General features: G+C 35.3%; 1 protein-coding gene across 3 annotated transcripts in view; it reads right to left on the bottom strand.

Moving 5' to 3' along the window:
* Positions 1-19,046, bottom strand: part of Mdga2 (MAM domain containing glycosylphosphatidylinositol anchor 2) — a 765,137-nt gene that overhangs the window by 219,005 nt on the left and 527,086 nt on the right. For all 3 annotated transcript variants that reach the window (XM_005376849.2, XM_013510341.1, XM_013510342.1), the window contains one exon: positions 2,704-3,033. In XM_005376849.2, the coding sequence (XP_005376906.1) occupies positions 2,704-3,033 (330 nt within the window). The remainder of the gene's footprint in view (positions 1-2,703; positions 3,034-19,046) is intronic.

Raw genomic sequence — 19,046 nt, 5'->3', positions numbered from 1 at the left:
CAAGAGTTTTCTTTATGCTTTAGCATATTAATTCTCATTGTTCAAACTCTATCTTACAACGTATCTACTTGTATATTAAAAGTGCTTTAATGCTTTAAATGTGGTGTTCTGCAATATGGGAGATAAAAGTTATTGTTAAAGTCAGCTGAAGCACAAAAGTCTCAGTGCAGCAGAACTTTGTACCGTACTTACATATTCCACTGTAGGAGAGTAAAGAGGAACATCAAAGTCAGTTTCAGCTTGAAGGCAGGACCTGTAATTGCCTTCAGCGACTCATCCTTTAGTGGAACAATATCTTCTCCAGTCCTTCTTGCCAAATACAATTTCTTGGATGGGCCAGTCTCATAAGAATGGCCCCCTGTGAACACAAATCTAGGGGCCTAGGATTGGCTTCATGCTGTGAAGTGGCCATTGTGAATTTCTTAACAACCTTGGAACACTGGAGCTAGAATTTTATTTTATTTTTGGATAGCAAAAATTATGGAGCCAGTCCTGCATTGGGAGTGATAACACACGAAGTCAGTGTATAGATCTATCTAATGATGTTTTGTTAGTGTCAGTATGGAACTACACCAAGAGCAAGAGGAACACCAAATGTCAGGATTACAGAAGTATTAGAATGACAAACGATGACTTCAAAAGAGCTGCATGCATAAATTAGATCATTGCTCGTGAAATAGTTATTGATTGTGTACCTAGTATGTGTCAGGTACTGTCCCACGTGTTGAGATGACAATAAGCTATACAAAATCTTAGACTTCATGAAAGTCTCACTCTAGGGAGGAGCAGGGTCTATGTGTAGTAAGTGAGGATTTCATGGGGTAGGGCTTAGAAAAAGACAATATATATATAACACATATAGTATTGGGTGCTGCTACCTTTGGTAAGATGGCAAAATAATGATCGCTAAGATAATTTAATTATTACAACTAATCTTTCATGACTGAGACACTTCTTAAGTAAAATCTGCTCTCTGAAGATCTTGGGTTTTCCTTTTGGAAATTTTGAATTTCGTGAATCAATATTAGTCATTCTCCTTCCTTTGTCATTCACAATGCAGTTTCAAACTGGAAATATTCCCAGTATATTTAAAACCGGATATGCATCCTAGGAGTCACTTTATAACGCTCTTTTCTTCTCTCTGAAATCTAGTTTTTGCTGAAAGCTTAGGAATCATGTTCCTGTCACATGAATCTTTTCTGATAGAAGAAGTGATTCTTTGCAATTGGATTTTATGTCACTGGTTCTGAAAAAGAACAGGTGAGCAAAACCAGAAAACCAAACAAAACAAGGTAATGTTTATGATTATAATTCTGGAGCAATGTCCCTCAGAAAAAAGAACAAATGACCCTGGATCTTACTAAGTTGTTCTTATTCTTATAGGAAGTCTCTAAAGTGAAAGCAAGTAGAGCATCATTTACCACATTGGATGAACACAAAAATGAATGACAGCTGATTTGGCATATCAACAGTTACATCCTCACGGAATCCACTTGCTAATACTGCCAACAATATATAAACATCAGTTAGATTTTTTTAAAGTAGGCTGTTTTTGTAACCTAGAAAAAAAGATTAATGTCCAAATATATCCACTTTGTATCACCCTAACTTCCTTTCACATTAATTACAACAGATACAAATTGAATAGCTTTGAGGAAGCAGAATATCGAAAGGTAAGCACATTCTGTCAGTCTGAAGGATAAACCTAAGTTCCTTAAGAAATAAAATCAATCCAGTGTGCACTGCAATTCCGAGCCACAAGAAGGCACAAAGTCAAGGGTGAATATCAGTACATGAGACTCACATGCTTCCTGAATAGGAAAGAAAAGCCAACTGTTAAACATTCGCTCAAAAAGAATATCTCTCCTACAATTGCAGTATATGCTTTCGGTGCATATTATCCAGCCAGCACCATATAAAATCTTCAATTAAAATTCACTCTGGTAACACGTGGAAAAGCAAATACAGCTACCTTGGAATTCTGTGCATTCACAGTGATTGTACTTCACAGAATTCCAGGACTTTAAAACACGCAGAGTTAATCTCATGCAATTTCCCATAGCAAACCTCATAGTTTTCTATATCTACACAGGCAAACTTAGTTGAGACAACATTGATAACATGATTTCATTGTCATTTTTTAAAAAAGGAATTTCAGTCAATCCTATTTTTGTATTTAATTATTTTCACGGTGAAGATATTTCACCATGGGATTCTCCAAAAAGTTCATTGTGATTACAACTTGAACACCTGCATCACTGGTTTTTGACAGGAAAAGATATTGTTTTTATAACTCATTTAAATACTCTTAAATTATCTCTCAGGATTTTTTTTAGAATGGAATCACCTCTGCTTAAAATTGTCTCAATTCTTTAAGCATTTGCTGTTTATTAATATAATTTAAAGCTCTCTATAAAGTTTTAGGTCACATTATTTAATCCTAGAAGCCCATAGATAGATACTTGTCTCTGTCAGTGCTATTAATTTTATTTGCATAATGTCTATAAAATCTCATATAGATCTGAACCAAAATAGAAGCAACAATACCTCATAAGCTGATATTTCCTGACCATTCAGAATGATAGGATTTGGGAAATTAATAACATAAGAATGTTCTTTCCTTGACTAAATACTATTTTTTGCCAGATGTTAAGAAATTATACTAAATGTGAACATCTTCTATATCATAAATATGATTCTTACCTGTGCTGCTGGAAATGTTAACATCAATACTGATGTCAGAAATTCCTCCTCCCTTCAGAGAGGCTACACATGTATATGTCCCAAAATCCGTGAATTTTAAATCAATGATATCCAAGTTTGTCGTTCCAGGGGAGATATCGGGATCAGTTTGTGTGATAACCATCCGCTCAGAACTTCTTAATGGACGCCCATTTTTAAACCAACTAAATGTTAACTCCTCAGAAGGGACAGCTTCTACTTGGCAAGATATTTTCACCTCACGCCCGATCTGGATGTTGTCGTCCTTGTGGTAAGGATCTGGGGTGATCCAAAACCGTCCTTTTTTTAATGCTAAAACATAAAAATTCCACAAAGAGTTAGTATTACTTTGATAACTTTAGGGATTCATTCATTCTGGATAATTATCTCTCAGTGGATGAAAATAATATGAAACAAAAAAAGTGTGCATCAGCTTCTTTGCTATTTCTAAACAGCGTGCATACCAATAAGCTTTATTTATGTAATCCAGAAGTAATCTAAAATCCTAAATCACTGAAAGACTGTAGCCACAGTGTTTTCATAAATGGAGAAATATTTTCCAGTGATATAAAAAATAATGCTTTAAGTCTATATACTGTACTGTACTTAACCATTGTCAACATTTATTTTGAACAAATGACAGACTCTGTTTATAGATGCTCATAGGGTTTTAAAGTTAAAAGCAATAATATGGACCATTTAGTTTAGTATTGTCCCTCTGCCATTCTTTAAACATTTCACAATTTCCCAAACAACTCAAATATTGCACAAATGTTACAGTTAAAAAAAAAAAAAATCCTAAAGGTTGTATCTCTCTGCTGTCCGCAAATAGTTGAGGAAGAATTAATTTGGTACATATCCGTGAGGCATTTTCAGATTTAGAAATAAGCTGAACTGAAGAACAAAAATGTTTTAAAAATGTTTTAAAGATGTTTGCTGTCAGGGGCTGGGGATTTAGCTCAGTGGCAAAGTGCCTACCTGGCAGGCGCAAGGTCATGAGTTCAACTCCTGGTATCGGAAGAAAAACGAAAAACAACCAAAAAATAGTTTGCTGTGAACTCCTTATTGCACCATACATAGATATTTCCAGTTAAAACTGTTTGCTGGCTCTCGTATGCAGAGGGCCAGAAGAATCTGGTGGGCAAATGGCTGATGGCTTAGAACACCTGCCATATTTGAATCTTTAAAGCAGTGCATTCTGGGTCTAAGGTCAGTGCTGCGCTGACAACTGAGATCAGCAGTAGGGATCACCAGAAGCTTCTGGGAGATCCACAGGCTTCGTAAGGGCCTGAACTTTCAAGGACAATGGGGGCTCAGAATGGAATACAGTCTGCTTCCTTTTATTACTGAGCGTCTTATATATGCATTTGTTTCCAACATCCTCTGCATTTCCCTTAATGTTGCTATCCCTAAGTGATCAACAGGTAGTAGATGCAGTGAAACACAATTACCACAATAAAGCACTGACCGGTTCACTTTTATCATTAAACCTACATGCATAATGATACTGTCAGAAAGGATGTGAATTTAGTGACCTGCAAACACCAGAGGCCTTCTAAGTGCATGCTGAATAACCTCACCTGAATTTAACCAGATTTTCCTTGCTCCAGAAAGGCTAAGGAAAAACATGGAAGAGCTGTCTATAAAATGTACAAAATGAATACATTCTCAAATCCTAAAAAAATCACTCTTTACCCTCAACTACTTTCAACTGATTTCTTCTTTGTATTCTAGTAAGGAGAGATAACAAATAAATGTTTCTATCTTTCTTATAATCTAAGACATATGCCTGGATGTCCTCTTCAGGAGTAGGCACTAGATTAGCTACTGATTAGATAAGATGAAAAAAATAGACATAGCCAATGCCTTCATATATTGCAATGTGGATACACATAGACTGTAGCCCAATTTATTCACCAAATATTTATGACACTCACATACAAGACAGCTACACACTACATAGTTATAAAATATTTTATATGCTGGAGGAAATCTGAGTCACAAAAAGGAACAGCCAAATTTCTTTTAAAAAATGTACTAACCTTCAGTCATAATGAAAATATCAGAAAATGAATACATCACACTTTAACACTATTGTTACACTGTGCATTGTAAAATGAAGCTTCTAAATTGTACTATTCTGAATGATATCATTATAAGAAGTCTACTACAGGGCAAAACTAGGACAAATTGTGATATACTAGTACCAGAAGTCACTTATTTATATTTTCACAGGCACTAACGTGTAATTTTACAATATATCTCCAGAGAGGGAAACAGGATTAAAATGTCTATATTTGCCTACTATATTTGATAAATAATATTGTACACAAAAGATTCAAAAGTAATTGCAGTTCTTTCCCATAAAATGAATTCTAGCAACACAGAATGTCCTTTTCTTTTCTAAGTAAATGTAAGAAAATAGTATGATAAGAATGTTTACTTTTGTTAGTACCATACCACCTATTTAGTAAGAATTTCTTTTCTGAGGGGCTGGGGATTTAGCTCAGTGGCACAGCGCCTGCCTGGCAAGCACAAGGTCATAAGTTCAGTTCCAGGTACCAGCAAAAAAAAAACCAAAAAAAAACAACAAGAAAGAATTTCTTTTCTGAGAATCTTCCTTATCCTGAAAGAGAAATGAACTTTTGCACCACACTTTGAAAAACTTTTACATGATACGTATTAATTTATGAATAATTCAATGTTATTTGTATGATGGTACATATTGGGATATTCAGCATAATTTTCATTATAATGTTGTATGTTTGCAATATTCAAACACTAACACCTGAAAACTTGAGTGATTAATATTTACTTACTATGTGGCTACTTTTTGTAGTTCTATGATCTCCACACTCACTATTACAGTGATACTGGCATTGAAAAAAATTGCAACCTCATCAGCCAAGTCAGATTTAAACTGTTAAACAATTCAAAAACTGCTGATTAAAAAAAAGTGAAATCAACATCCACTTTATATGTTACAGACTCTTACTCATGAAAAATAACTTGCAAAACCCAAAGTAAAAAAGTTAAAGACTGTAAACCTTTAATCAAGATTGAATATGCTAGTTACTTACAGAATTAGGTAAAAAGCAATGGAAACAAATGTGCTTTAAAGAATGAACTAAAAATGATTTTATTGCAAGAAAAATTTGTTCATTGTTGTATCAAAAAATTCTATGATTTTTGCCAGTATCACTGTAATAGTCAGTCATGCTGGGTTTTTCAAAGGCGTGATTCTAAAATGAAAAAGAGAGTATCATCTGTTTGTTAATTGCAACAAAGTTGTAAAATATCAGACCACACAAATTGGATCATCTGACTGGAGAGCTATCTCTCTATGTCTGTTTATAATGTCCCTGAAACAAAATAATTATGTATTCAAAACAGAAACATTCCAAAGAAAATAATAGTTTGTATGTGGTTTTCTTACTTCAGTTGCTCATAAAAGTAAAAGCATAGCTATGTAAATTAGGCATGGGTACATGAGAATTTGTAATTTAATTCTATTTTTCCTTTCTATGTGGTCAAAAATGGCCAATCAAATTTTTATGGGTCAAGTAAGTCATTTATAAAACTGTGAGGTGATAGTATTAGGCTCCCTCAGACACCCATTGTGAGAAATAGCTTATTAACAATTGTGTTTGAGGTCTGAAAATATAGTGCATAATATAGTTAATCAGCCTGGAAGTAGGTTCCTTCATTTATAATTAAACATTTTTTTTTAGTGAACAATTTATAGTAGTTCATGCAGTGTTAATTTAAAGTTATTTCCTGCTACCAGTTAAGGGTTCAAACTCAAAATCAATCTGCGATTAGAACTGCAGTATAACAGGGATCCAATAGACTTAAAGAGACTCTAGAACTAAAGACATTCTTTGAAAAAAGAAAAGAGAAATCCCTTTCCCCAAATGCAATTGCTTAGCCTGAATACTGAAAATCCCCTAAGATTAGCCTGAGAGAACATTAGATTTGGCTTAATGTATCATAAATTGTGATGGATGAATCTCAAAAGTACTTGTTGAGTATGGCAGTGCCTGTGAAAGACTAGAATGAAGCTAAACCTCTGTCCTACACAATCAGTTTGAAACCATGCCAGTACAACCATCGTCTCCCTGTTTGAACAGTGTGAGAATGGAATAGAGAATAGGGCCACCTACATTTTGACAGGTTACTTGTGAGACCATTCTAAATCTGCTTTTACTGAAGTGTCCTAACTTTGAGATACACCAAATGCTCTGGGAATGAAAAGAAGCTCATGAGTAAAGCAGAGGCCACTCACTGCAAACTTATGGGTAGGGTTTGCTGCTGACGCTTCATTGGAGAAAAAAGGGGACCTGTGCCCATGAGTACTGACTGTTCGAAGCTAGGCATCCACTATGTAGAGCTAAATATGGCCTCTTAAGCTTAGGCTTGAAAGACAGAGCTGAACTCGGAGAATCAAAGTTTGTGGCTTCCATGAGGGGGAGAGTGAGACTGTATCTTGACTGAAGCTGTAGACTTTAGGTCATAAAATACATGACTTCCTTTGTAAAATGCACAGTAAAGTCTGCAATATGTACAGTTCAAAAACAAAATTTTTAGACAGAACAAAAAAGTGACAACAGTGTTTCCCACTTTAATGAGAAAAGAAATCTTTGGAAACAAGAAATACCTCGTGTCAAGTTTTGCACTTTTGTGAAAAATCTGTTTCAGGAGAATGATGAGACACAGAATAACCCAGTGATTACTACGCCAGGGTGATAGATAAGTGAAAGGACTCCACAGACGTAGCACATCTTATAATCAATAGAATTCTGGAAATGAAAACCTTACAAATTGTTGCTGAGAGGAATGGATCTAGAAATCATTAATATAATGTAATCAGACAAATTAATAATGATGTTCTATTCATTTATCGTCTGCTAAAAAGAATACAAATATTTGTAAGAGCAAGAAAGTAGTCCCCAGTCCCACCAGATGTCAGTGGAATAAACAGCTAAAAACTGATTGCATGAGGAAATCAACTTGAGAGGTAGTAAGTTATCTATACATAATCTGCTCAAATATAATTAAGTGCCTATCTCCTTAAGGGGGCTGTGAACTTCTTGAAGCAGCACATTACTCCACTGTCACCAGATCCTAAACACATTTCCATGCTAGGTTTTGCACTTGATAATTTCATTAATTTAATTAACATCTACATTTCTGAGGTTCAACTTTACAGATGTGAATTGTTTCCATTCAGTCTGCTATGTCCAGTGTTACCTTTGAGTTTTTTTTATAATCCGGTGTTCCAATACACATGGAGGGAAAAAAGACAGAAAAAGAGAACAGATTTGAAATCTTCCAGGATTCAATGTGTTGGTGTAGACACAAAATGATACTCCATGAACAAATGGTATCAATATAGGGTTATGTGTGAGAAAGACGATTTTTGTGCAGAACAGAAGAAATCTCATTTCAGTGCTTCTGCCAATTATATATTTATCACATAATGTGTCAGGGATATTAGCTGTCAAACAATTCCTGGTGTAAAGGAGACTGGATTGCAAGTCACAGTGCTTCCTTACACACCGCAGAGCTCTGCTGATCCTTTCTGACAAAAGTTGGAGGAAGGAAGATAAATGTCACCTCAGCACATGTACAGTATCTAAAAACTGTTTCAGAAAAAGTTAATAAAGGTTATACTAAAACAAAGCACAAATGAAGTGTGAGGTTTGATTGCATATTTGCTTTGGTGAAGAATTTTCAGACACTGAATATGTTGATATTTATTGCCAAACTCCTAGAGGTGGTCATTGTATTCACTACAAAATCTTTTATTTGTCAGGTCTAGAATATCAGTGAGTAAGATCTGGAAATCAGTGATCTAAGGGAATCAATCAATAGAGGAGAATCATTGAAAAGAATTGAAAATTAGATTCCATCCTTGATATTTTATACCTTTCTAATATAAACATCACAAAATTATCCAGAATATGAAACTGTCCAGTAGAAATAAAATTATAATTAAAGAGGCCAAAGGCAGGAGAAAGATCTTGAATTTTTATGTTAAGAGGTATCTAAGGACAAAATGAAGTTACAAAACGCATAACATTTCAGAAATATTTAATATTCCCTCTGCCCTAAAGGAAGCATGCTCTTTCCTTCTCAGCTTACAAGCAAAAATGTTTTTTTACTTAAACAAGTTTACTTATCAATTTGTTCTTATCTTGGTAATGAACATTTTGAAATATATAAATAGTATTAAGAAGGAATGAAATGTACTAGCTCCTGTACATTTGAAGCACAGATATAAACAAGTAAGGTCCCCATCTCAATTCTTGAAGAGTTCATAGTCTAAGTGGTACCTTAGTTCATGAACTTAATTCCTTTCAGGATTCTGATCTAAAACTGAACTGGACGAGAAGCAAAACAAATTTCACCATAAAGTCAATTTTATAACAAATGCTGGCTAGGTTGTGGAGAAATAGGAACTCTTCTCCACTGCTGGTGGGAATGCAGTCTGGTGAAAGCACTGTGGAAATCAGTTTGGAGATTCCTCAGCAGCTAGGTTGAGAGGTCCCATTCAACCCAGCTACTCCCCTTCTGGGTATTTTCCCAGATCTGAAAGCATCATATCACAGCGATATATGTGCACACATGTTCATACCTCCACAATTTGTAATTGCTAAATTGTAGAAGCAACCCAAATGTCCATCCACTGAGGATTGGATAAAAAAATTATGGTACTTTCATATAATGGAATATTATTCAGCTATAAAAAAAGATAAACTTAAGGCTTTTATAGGTAAATGGTCACAACTAGAGACCACACTCATAAGTGAAATAAATCAGACCTGCATGTGTAAGCAACATATTATCTCACTAGTGTAAGAACCTGAAAGAGTGAATAAAAATTAGGAGGTATGATAGACATTGTGAAATGAAAGGAAACTGCTCAAAAGTAAAGAGTAACTGGGGTGATGGAACAGAGAAAAGAAAGCAGTGGAAATTATATGTGTATGTATATACAGGATAGCTAACATAGTTGTACTACTGACTTCTATTGCATTACTGGAAGGAACAGTTAATGATTAATTATTGAACCAATCTTGCGTGTCTCTATTTGTTTTCCTGAGAAACCAGTTTGAAGATATCAATATGTAATACAACAATCATTTCTAATTTCCTACCTCTGTGTCTGTAATCAAGTATTGCTTGTATTGTTCTTTTGCTATTTTGTAAATGGATGTCTGTTTGGTAATAGAGTTTTGTTCTTTTATTTTTAAAATAAACTTTAAAAAATGACAAGGAAAAGCATGGTGTTAGTATAAAAACTATAAAAGTGTTAAAGCATCTAAAAAATTGAGAGACCCTTTTTTTCCTTGTATACGACTAGGTATTCTTATATTCATTCCCGTATCCAACACTTCAGTTGCAAATCTGCGCTTGAATGCAAACTCTTTAACAATGCAAGAACAACACTAAACAACTCTTCTCCTACATGTGTTTTCATCCAGCATTCTTGATCATTTGAATGCGGAATCAGATGCTGAAAGGAAGTTGAGGTCCTATTTAATTATAAAGTATCCCGGCGCTATTTGTGTTGTGAATTTACTCAAAGCTAATTACTGCAGTTAATCATTAAAACTGTTTAAGCAAAGTGCAGCTGAATTTTAATGGTCTTTTCAATGCCCTTATTCAATAAAACTACTATCAGTCTGTACCGGAGTTTTAAAAATGAAATAGAATATTTTAAGTGGACACAAATTGTGGGTTTTGGAGTAAGCCCTTTGTTGAGAAGAGGAAGGAAGTGGATTAAAATAATAGTACTATTATATCACCATAATTATTGTGTAATTCCTACTAATTCACCTTGATTTTGAGAAAGCATACATCATACATAAATTACTAAAGCATCCACATAAGTGCCATAAGCAGAAAGAAAGATTCTCACAATGAGGCTAACTTGTAAATGGTATCTGACTTGGCCTGATGTCATAGCCCAAGCTTTTTCAATAAGAGAGTTCTGATCAACAGTACTTTCTCATACAATGATGTTCAAATTTAGTAAGCATTTCAACTTCAGATTTCTATCAAATTTAAAAATACCATGTGACTACTACAATGTGATCAGGGTAAAATACATAATGTGTTATTAGTTACTAAAGATTTAAGATTGGAAACAGCTATAAAATGAACTGCAGATTGCGAAGACCTGAACTAACTGTAGTTAGTTCTTTGACATTCTTTTTTAAAAAAGTACATCTTTAATATTTATGAAATAGATTATGTAGTACTGGAAGCTGAAATGGAGTAAAAATAATGAGACAAACTCAAATCAAAATCTCCCATTACTGTTTTGTTTCTTATTCTCTGAAGAGCTGTCTTTTTTCCTTTCCAAAGTGATTCTATCTGCCCACCGTGTCACTGTACATTGAACTTCTATTTTCTTTCAATTATGCACTTGTTTTGAAATTTCAATATCTTGTCTTCTGTATGCCACATCCAAGTGTGGAACTTGGGTTAGGTCACAATAGTTAGGTCACTGTTTTAAGCAGCTGAGTTAGATAGAAATGTTATAGGTAGTGAGCCAGGGCCAGGCCCTTGAAGGAGCCAATATGAAAGATAAGATATCTTGCAAGTGGAGACATACTTGCTCGGAGGCCAGACCTCAAGACAAAAGGCTAAAAAAATGCACCCACATACCTCCCCAGGGATGGACATCAGGGATTCTAAGTAGGTAGCAAGCACCTTGAAGAGTCACTGACCCAACCTCTTAGAGGAAAAGCCCCTGTTCTGTATGCATGCCCAATTGCTACATGACTCGCTTCCCCATTTGATCCCAATTTAATCAATTTTACCTGAACAGTTCTTATTGACTGACCTCATGTCCACCTCATGTCCACCTTGTGATTTCCCATTTTCCCCTACCCCGCACCCACCTCACCTCATGATTATGCTCCCTAAAGGTCCCTAAAAAAGACAGAGTCTTGGACAACCGACTTGGGACCCCTGTCTCTCTCTCTCTCTCTCTCTCTCTCTCTCTCTCAGACAGAAGCTTTCTTTCCCTCAATGAATATATTCTGCTCATAAGCTCTATTGTTCCTAAAATTCATTTTCTCGATTTTGGAGAACATGAACTTATCTGAGATATCATTCAGGTTGGGAGTTTCTATTTTCCTGTATCAACACTCACACTTGAAACACTTCTCTTCACATCCATAATCCCTCAGACTATTTGTGGCATATCTCCTGACAGGAAGGTGAAACCCCAGTTGTCTCCACCGTCCAGAGGATCGTCACTCACTGGAACACCCTCCACATGTGTTTACTTGGCAACTCTGACGGCATGGAAGGCTCACAAGTAGCAAAGACCTCTTAGCCAATTAACACGGAGCTATTTTCTAAGTCTTCTATATTTTTATGTCATTCACACTCCATATCACTTTACATTATCGATTTTTTCTTCTTGGAAATTTCTTTTGTGGTTTTACTAATTTTTAGGGCCAGTAATTATGAGATAACATTTAAGAAAATAAATAAATGGGCTGTGCATATTTGCATCAGAATTGTCCTGGCATTCTCCCTGCTTCTTTCCGGCTTTCAAGTAAAGTCTGGCTTGTTACACAAGGAAAGATTTTTCTAAAGTATTTTTCCATCACTGCAGACCACAGAGTTGCCAAGATAGTGTGTAAAGAAACTAAATGAAATAAATTTAATATTCAAAATGGAACATTTCCTTTTTAAACAGTATGTTCCCCCTTGTTCTTCAAACCAGTTAGAAATACATACAGTTTTTCTCTTTTAATGCAAGTATTATGACAAATAACACAAATTCAAACTGATGGTGGTATTATAGGCATGTTTTTACAACCTATACAATTGCGAGTTGAGCCAGAAATCAGCTTTACAGAGCAAAGGCTGAGAAGAAAATGCTAATTTCATATTCACAGTATCCGCAAATTCAAAATAATTCAACCCTTCAAATAAACAACAACAAAAAGCCCTACTCTTGGCTGAGAGATCTGAGTGGAAATTATCTGTTGCACCTGCATAAAAGAGACATAAAACAAGCATCATTTTAAACCACATATTTACATGACTATAACAGTCAAATTCACAGGACTAGTAGTCAAACTATACCCCAACATGAGCTAATTGTAACAACTGTGTGAAGGAACCAAAGGACCCTGGTCCAGGTAGAGTTCTTTAGGATTGCTTGAAGGGTAAATTCAAAGACAGTGCTATAAGTAAAGCAGCAGGGAATTTGTATATATTACATGAAAATGACACACAAGGATTGTTGCTGATGTTAGTGGTGGTGTCTGGCCTTGGGTAAGTGGGCTATCAAACATATATATCGAGGGATTTATGAAAATTTGTGCTTCTACAGTTGACTAGCAAAATGTAAGATTCATATACTCTTAGAAAGGCCAAAGCCAAACTAGGGCTCAAACTCTATCTAAATGCTACCTAAACCCAATAGAAGTACAACTTTAAATGTGAAAGGTGTGTGCACCTCAAGGAAAAGACATTTCATAAATGTCAAATCAATTATTTATATTACTTGGGAAGTTGCTGAGTATAAACCAGTACAATAACACTACGTGTACTGGGGACAACGACGTTTACAGTGGAAGAGTTGATCTGAACTCATTTCTAAAGGGAATGATTAGATGTTAGGTTAAGAATGCATTCAACTCATTCCAGCTTTTGGCAGTTGCAAGGATGACTTCCACAGTTCAGAGCAGCGGCTCCCCAAGTGTGGCCCCTGGTTCTGCAGCCTCAGATTCAACAGAGAATGTTGGAAAGACAGTATCATGAGTGCTAGCCCAGATCAAATCCTCCCTTCTTGGGAAAAGATCGCTGGCATTTTTTTAGCAAGCCTTCTGAAAACATTTGACAAGTCTGAGAACCTTCTAGAAAATAGTTATCTTGTCTTCCTTAGAAATTTGGGAAGGATTACCAGGTTAAGGCACAGATTTCCTACACGGCCCTCAAGAGCAGATTTACCTTGACCATTATACTTGAAATATTATTTTTATTATTTAGGGTTTTTATTTCTTTTATTAATATTTCTTGCTTTTAGTGCATGTTTACTAGATGTATATTACTTGCATTACCACGTAATACTTTCATTGTGGGCAGTTAGTGCACATATATAAAACCTCTTAACCCCTTTTTCTTCCTCTTCTCCCCTCTCCTTCAACCCTCTCTTCAAGTCCAGCTTGAAATATTAAGGAATATCATCCATAATTTTAGTAACAAAGAATCTACATTGGCTTCATGCAGATTAACATGTCATATTTCCTTTTGGTAAAGTCAAAATAGGCAGAAAGCTGTGCAAAGACATTTATTATTCCCAAAGTTCTTCACTAAATAAGAGTGAAGAGCCAATACCAGCTACCTTAAAGTCACACTGCTTTAAAAATTCAGAACTCTTGGAATATTAAGAATATGATACACTTTTAAAGGGAATTTTTCTTTTTTCTTTTTTCTTTTTTTTTTTTTTTTTGTCTTTTTGAGACAGGGTCTTGCTATGCAATTCAGGCTGATCTTGAGTTCACTCTGTAGCCCAGGCTGGCCTCAAACTCACAACGATCCTCCTGCCTCAGTCTTCCAAGTGCTGGAATTACAGACATGTGCCACCACGCCCAGCTACAAAGGGGAATTCTTAAAAAAACTAGTATGCCCATAATTTGGATCAAGAGATTAATAGCTCACACCATGTTTAGAAAGTCAGGGGTTTCTTTCTTACTCAGAAAACAACAAGTAGTCTCAGGTTAGAGTGCCTGGACTATAATGTGATTTCTTCACTTAACTGTATATATGACATTTTAAAGCTTCAGTATTCCGATTCCACAGAATGGCTGTGATAATAAAACACGAAATTGACCCATGAAGCTCTGATTACGCTGATACAATAGAAAGTAAGCAAACAGTATACGTCAGCTGCTTTCTAGCTAATGTTGCCTGAGCACTCATAGCATGTCTATTCCTACTACTGCTGCCAACAGGATAAATATGAATGTAGGTGACGGAGGAAAACGTGGAAAGTAATGGCTTCATCTAGATAAGAACTAAGGGACTTTGTGATATGAGAGGAAATACTGAAAAAAACAAAGCGAGACTAACTGTTCCAGAGGGATCAGAGAAATCGTGCACTTGGTGGTTCCTGAGAATTCAGGGATGAAAAGAAGCCAGGTGAAGTCAGTGAAGGGTGCGACGGGTGTAACAGCTTCCTGAGTACACGGAACAGAAAGTTGTACTGTGCCCACAACTGGTTTTAGTCCAGCTGTCACTCAATCTTGGGTACTCTCTCCAAGGATGTGAAGTGGGTCTTTGTTCCGGGGTTGACCTCTTAAATGGGCTCCTGAACTCAGACCCTGCTCTGCGTGCAACGACATCTATTTCCTCCTCTTAAATTCTCCCATCAGTAAGGGAACTTTTTTCTTAATAACTGGCAGGCAGGACATGTTCCAAGGAGCGCAGTTCCACCGCTTTGATGTGTTTCTTGTGTACAATCTATCCTGACCTTTTGTGTCTAACTATCAGACTGATTCTATTTTCCCTTCCTTTGTCCTGAATCTGAGCGGCTCGGTTCTCCTCTCTAATTTCAGAACTTGCTTTACACTCATAGTTTTGCCTCAGCACAAAAGCCACTTTGGGAAAGTCCCCTCTCTCCAACTCTGAGTTACACTTGCTTATTTCAATTGCCTGCTAGGTTTCTATGTAACGTGGCACTCCGAGCTCACGGACCTCAATTAGGCGTCTCTCATTGCTACCAGACAAGTTCTCAAGCAGTTTCTGAAAGGGAGATAAGGATTCCAAACCCACCCCGGTTCACTACTGATGTTCTGGAAAAAGAATTTTCAGGACTGGCCAGTAAAGGCACATAAACTATTTATTCGGTGGACATTTAAAAGTACACACTGAAGGAAATCGGATGAAATCGGATGAAGTCTTCAAGAAAGAGAGATTTCATTTCGTGGAACTAGGAACATTTATGCTTCTTTTGAAGAGGTGGAAGCCCCCAGGAAAAGGTGACCCAACCCTCAGGAGGGTACTGGCCCCCATTTTAAAGGTTTAAGCCCAGTTATTTTAATAAGATGGATAATTTTATTATAATTTGATTTTTAAAAATCTGTTCTTTTATCTTACAATCAGGCTCCTGCTCTTTACTTGTCTTAACTGAGGCAGTTTATGGACTTACAGTATTCTTGAGGAATTTTGAGTGTGAGAAGTCTGCAAGGAAAGGAGCCTAAATTAACCAAGAGAATGCCCGTATGGTTTGTCTTGGTAACTTCCACTGGGTCCTGGAAGTTGCAGTCTTTTTATAAGTATAATTTTTAGTTATGCATCCCCTTGTCTTTTCTCTACCTATCTTTATTTTTTCTATCCTATGTCAGGATCGCCACTTTTAAAACATGTCTGAGCATTTTCCCCTTTCACTTTTTCATCAGCAACACCTTCTTCTACATAATCTATCATTTCCCACTCAGCCCTTTACTATATATAGTATATAATATTTCATTGCTATCCACAATAAAGTCATGCATTGAATTACATTTTCTGAACACATGGGAAAAATTTTAAATCTATTATCTTAAAGATTATCTCAGAATTAATTTTTCTAAATCTATTCCCTTGTGGAATGGAACAATATTCTAACTTCACGTATTTTGTTTCATTGTTATTCATAGTAACAAAACACAGTATTAACTGGAATTTAGCTGACCTGGAAAATATTTTCTTAAATAAATACTCCACATAGTCCCACTCACTGAACTCATTCTCATATAATTATTAATCATTTAGTGATTTTGCAGCATAATTAAAACATCCAGTTGGAAACACATTAGGTACTTACAGAAAGTTTCTCTCTATAAACAAATACATGATTTTAAAACCACAGCTTTAAAAGATTAAGCATTTGGGGGTATTTTCATCATGTGTTTGTTCTATAGATCTATATTGCCAACAACTGGGCCCCTTGCAATTATGGTGAAAAAAATGTGTTTTTTTTCCATAGATGACATATATAGGAACAGATTTTAGCATATTGAAATAGAATATTCTTAGTAAAAATTCAACGTCAGACTACAGTATTTATCATATGAACCAGTGATTCTAAGTTGCATTAGGATAGAGTTTGGGGATATGGACTTTACTATGCAAAAAGACTGTGATTTATGTGTGGGTGAGAATTGTTGATCTAGAGGAATAGTCTAAAACATATTCCACATATTTTCCTTCATGTATTCGATGTTTAAAATTAAAGCTTTGAAAGATATTGAGTACCAATAACTGAATTTATGGTCTTGGACAGGTAAATAGAGCACAACTAATCTCAAATGACAGTTAAGTACAGTTAGTCATGCTAAGACAGTCTCCATAAAAATAAGGGAGCTTAACATCTGGCCACTAAGGTGAAGTTCTTTAAATTTGTTCAAAGTTCTGAGGACCAATAACTCCATAAAGTAACAACATATAAAAGAAAATATCCATGTCAACATATTAAAATATAAATTCAATCTAGATGTTAAGGCAGCACAACCCACAACCTATGTACATTTTTTCCAAAGTTCTGCTGTAAAGTATTAAGACAAAATACATAACTTTACTCACACATTTTCCTCTAGAGCAATACAATTTTTCAAAAGTAAACCTTTGAGAGAAAATTACATCTTTCTACCAATAATCACTACTGTAAATTAATCTTAGTAGTTCTTTCTACTTAGGCCCCAGAAGACCTCACAACAATTTAGGAATACTTCGGTATGCAGTTACTAGTATTTAATTAACACCTGGCATGCATGAGGAGACCTCTCTGAAGTTATTCCTATTGAATTGAAATTTTGTAGCCTTTGTCCAACATCTATCCAACTACACCCTTCCCTAAACCTTGGTACCCACCATTCTTCTGTATCTGTATGCACAACTTTTTTTTTATTTCACATATAAATAATTCATAAGGAAAAAAGGTAAGAAAGAAGAAAGGGAAGGAGTGGTGGAGGGAAGTGGAGAAGGAGGACAGGAAGGAGGAAGGAAACTTTGAATTTCGATATCTACTTAATCTTCACTTCATGTAATCTTCCTTCATGAATTCCCCGCTGCAACTTCTAGGTTGGGTAATATTTTTCACCAATTCAGGAAGACACAAATTAGGATAATAAATGATTGAATAGCTTTGTGGAAGATATCTCATTAATACAGTGGTGCTTCGATTCGTGAACTTAATTATTTCCATGGCTGTGGAAAAGATGGCCACAAACATTTGTGTTCCTGTGGGAAAGATGGCTGTGGTTGTGTTTGACGCTGGATGCAGAGTTTTCAAACAAAACAAAGTTTTGCCAGACACTTTTGTTTGCTAACCAAAAGTGTTTGTGAACCGAGATACCACTATAGTTTGAGAGATGTACAAACTACTAACTACTCCAAAGGACTAAGCCATACATTTGATTATGTTCTTCATTCTAATGTTTCTGTTTCTTGAATTGATAGGAACCTAAGCATTAATGAAATCTTATTATTTTAACCTTCTAGATGTCAGAGTAAGTCTGGATGGACTTCAGTTTTGATTAAGTACTCCTCATTCTAAATATTACCTATGGTTCACAATTAGCAATAGGACAATAATGAAAGACGGACAAATCAAATGTGCAAAAGTCCATAGAATTTCTAGGAGCATTATTTTAAATTTGGTAACAAATTTTAGTGAGAAGAAAAGCCAAATAAATTATCCCTTACCCATTTGCATGCAGTTTAGCTATAGAAAAATGTTTCTTGAATCAAAAGGCCACTAACATTACTGGTAATAAGTAATTTGAGGTTGTTTTGACAAAAGATGAATGTTGTCAAAGGTAGTGTATTATTTAGGTCAGCTATATTTCTTCTAATTCTTATTTGCAATAACCTGGAATTCAATGAATCAGAATGGAGAAGTATAAGAAGATGAAATTTAACAAGCAGTCTAGCTCCATCAAGCAAACACATGCTGAGTAGGAATTACATACTCAAGCACAAGAAAGAGATGATGCCTGGCATTATGGACAGAGAAAATAATGATTCTAGATCAAAGCTGAATCTAAGAGAGTAAGACTGATAAATACATGTAAATGTATATTTAACTTTTAATTAATTTAATTATTTTGGTTAAAAGGATGTCTACTCAATTTATATAGTTACCAGTGTATAAGGAGATACAAGAGTAAATTAATTTTCTTCCATAGAGATTTTGGGAGAATTTCATTACAATAAGGAGACATTCTTTGACTAACAACTTAAAATATTTTTCTATGTAATATTTAAATGTTTTTTAATGTCCTTTATGACTAATTTTTTCCAAACTTTAC

Source organism: Chinchilla lanigera, unplaced genomic scaffold, assembly GCF_000276665.1.
Source record: "Chinchilla lanigera isolate Chin_1 unplaced genomic scaffold, ChiLan1.0 scaffold00008, whole genome shotgun sequence".
Classification (NCBI taxonomy): Eukaryota; Metazoa; Chordata; class Mammalia; order Rodentia; family Chinchillidae; genus Chinchilla; species Chinchilla lanigera.
Note: the sequence above shows the minus strand (reverse complement) of the source record. Positions and strands in the feature narration are given on the sequence as shown.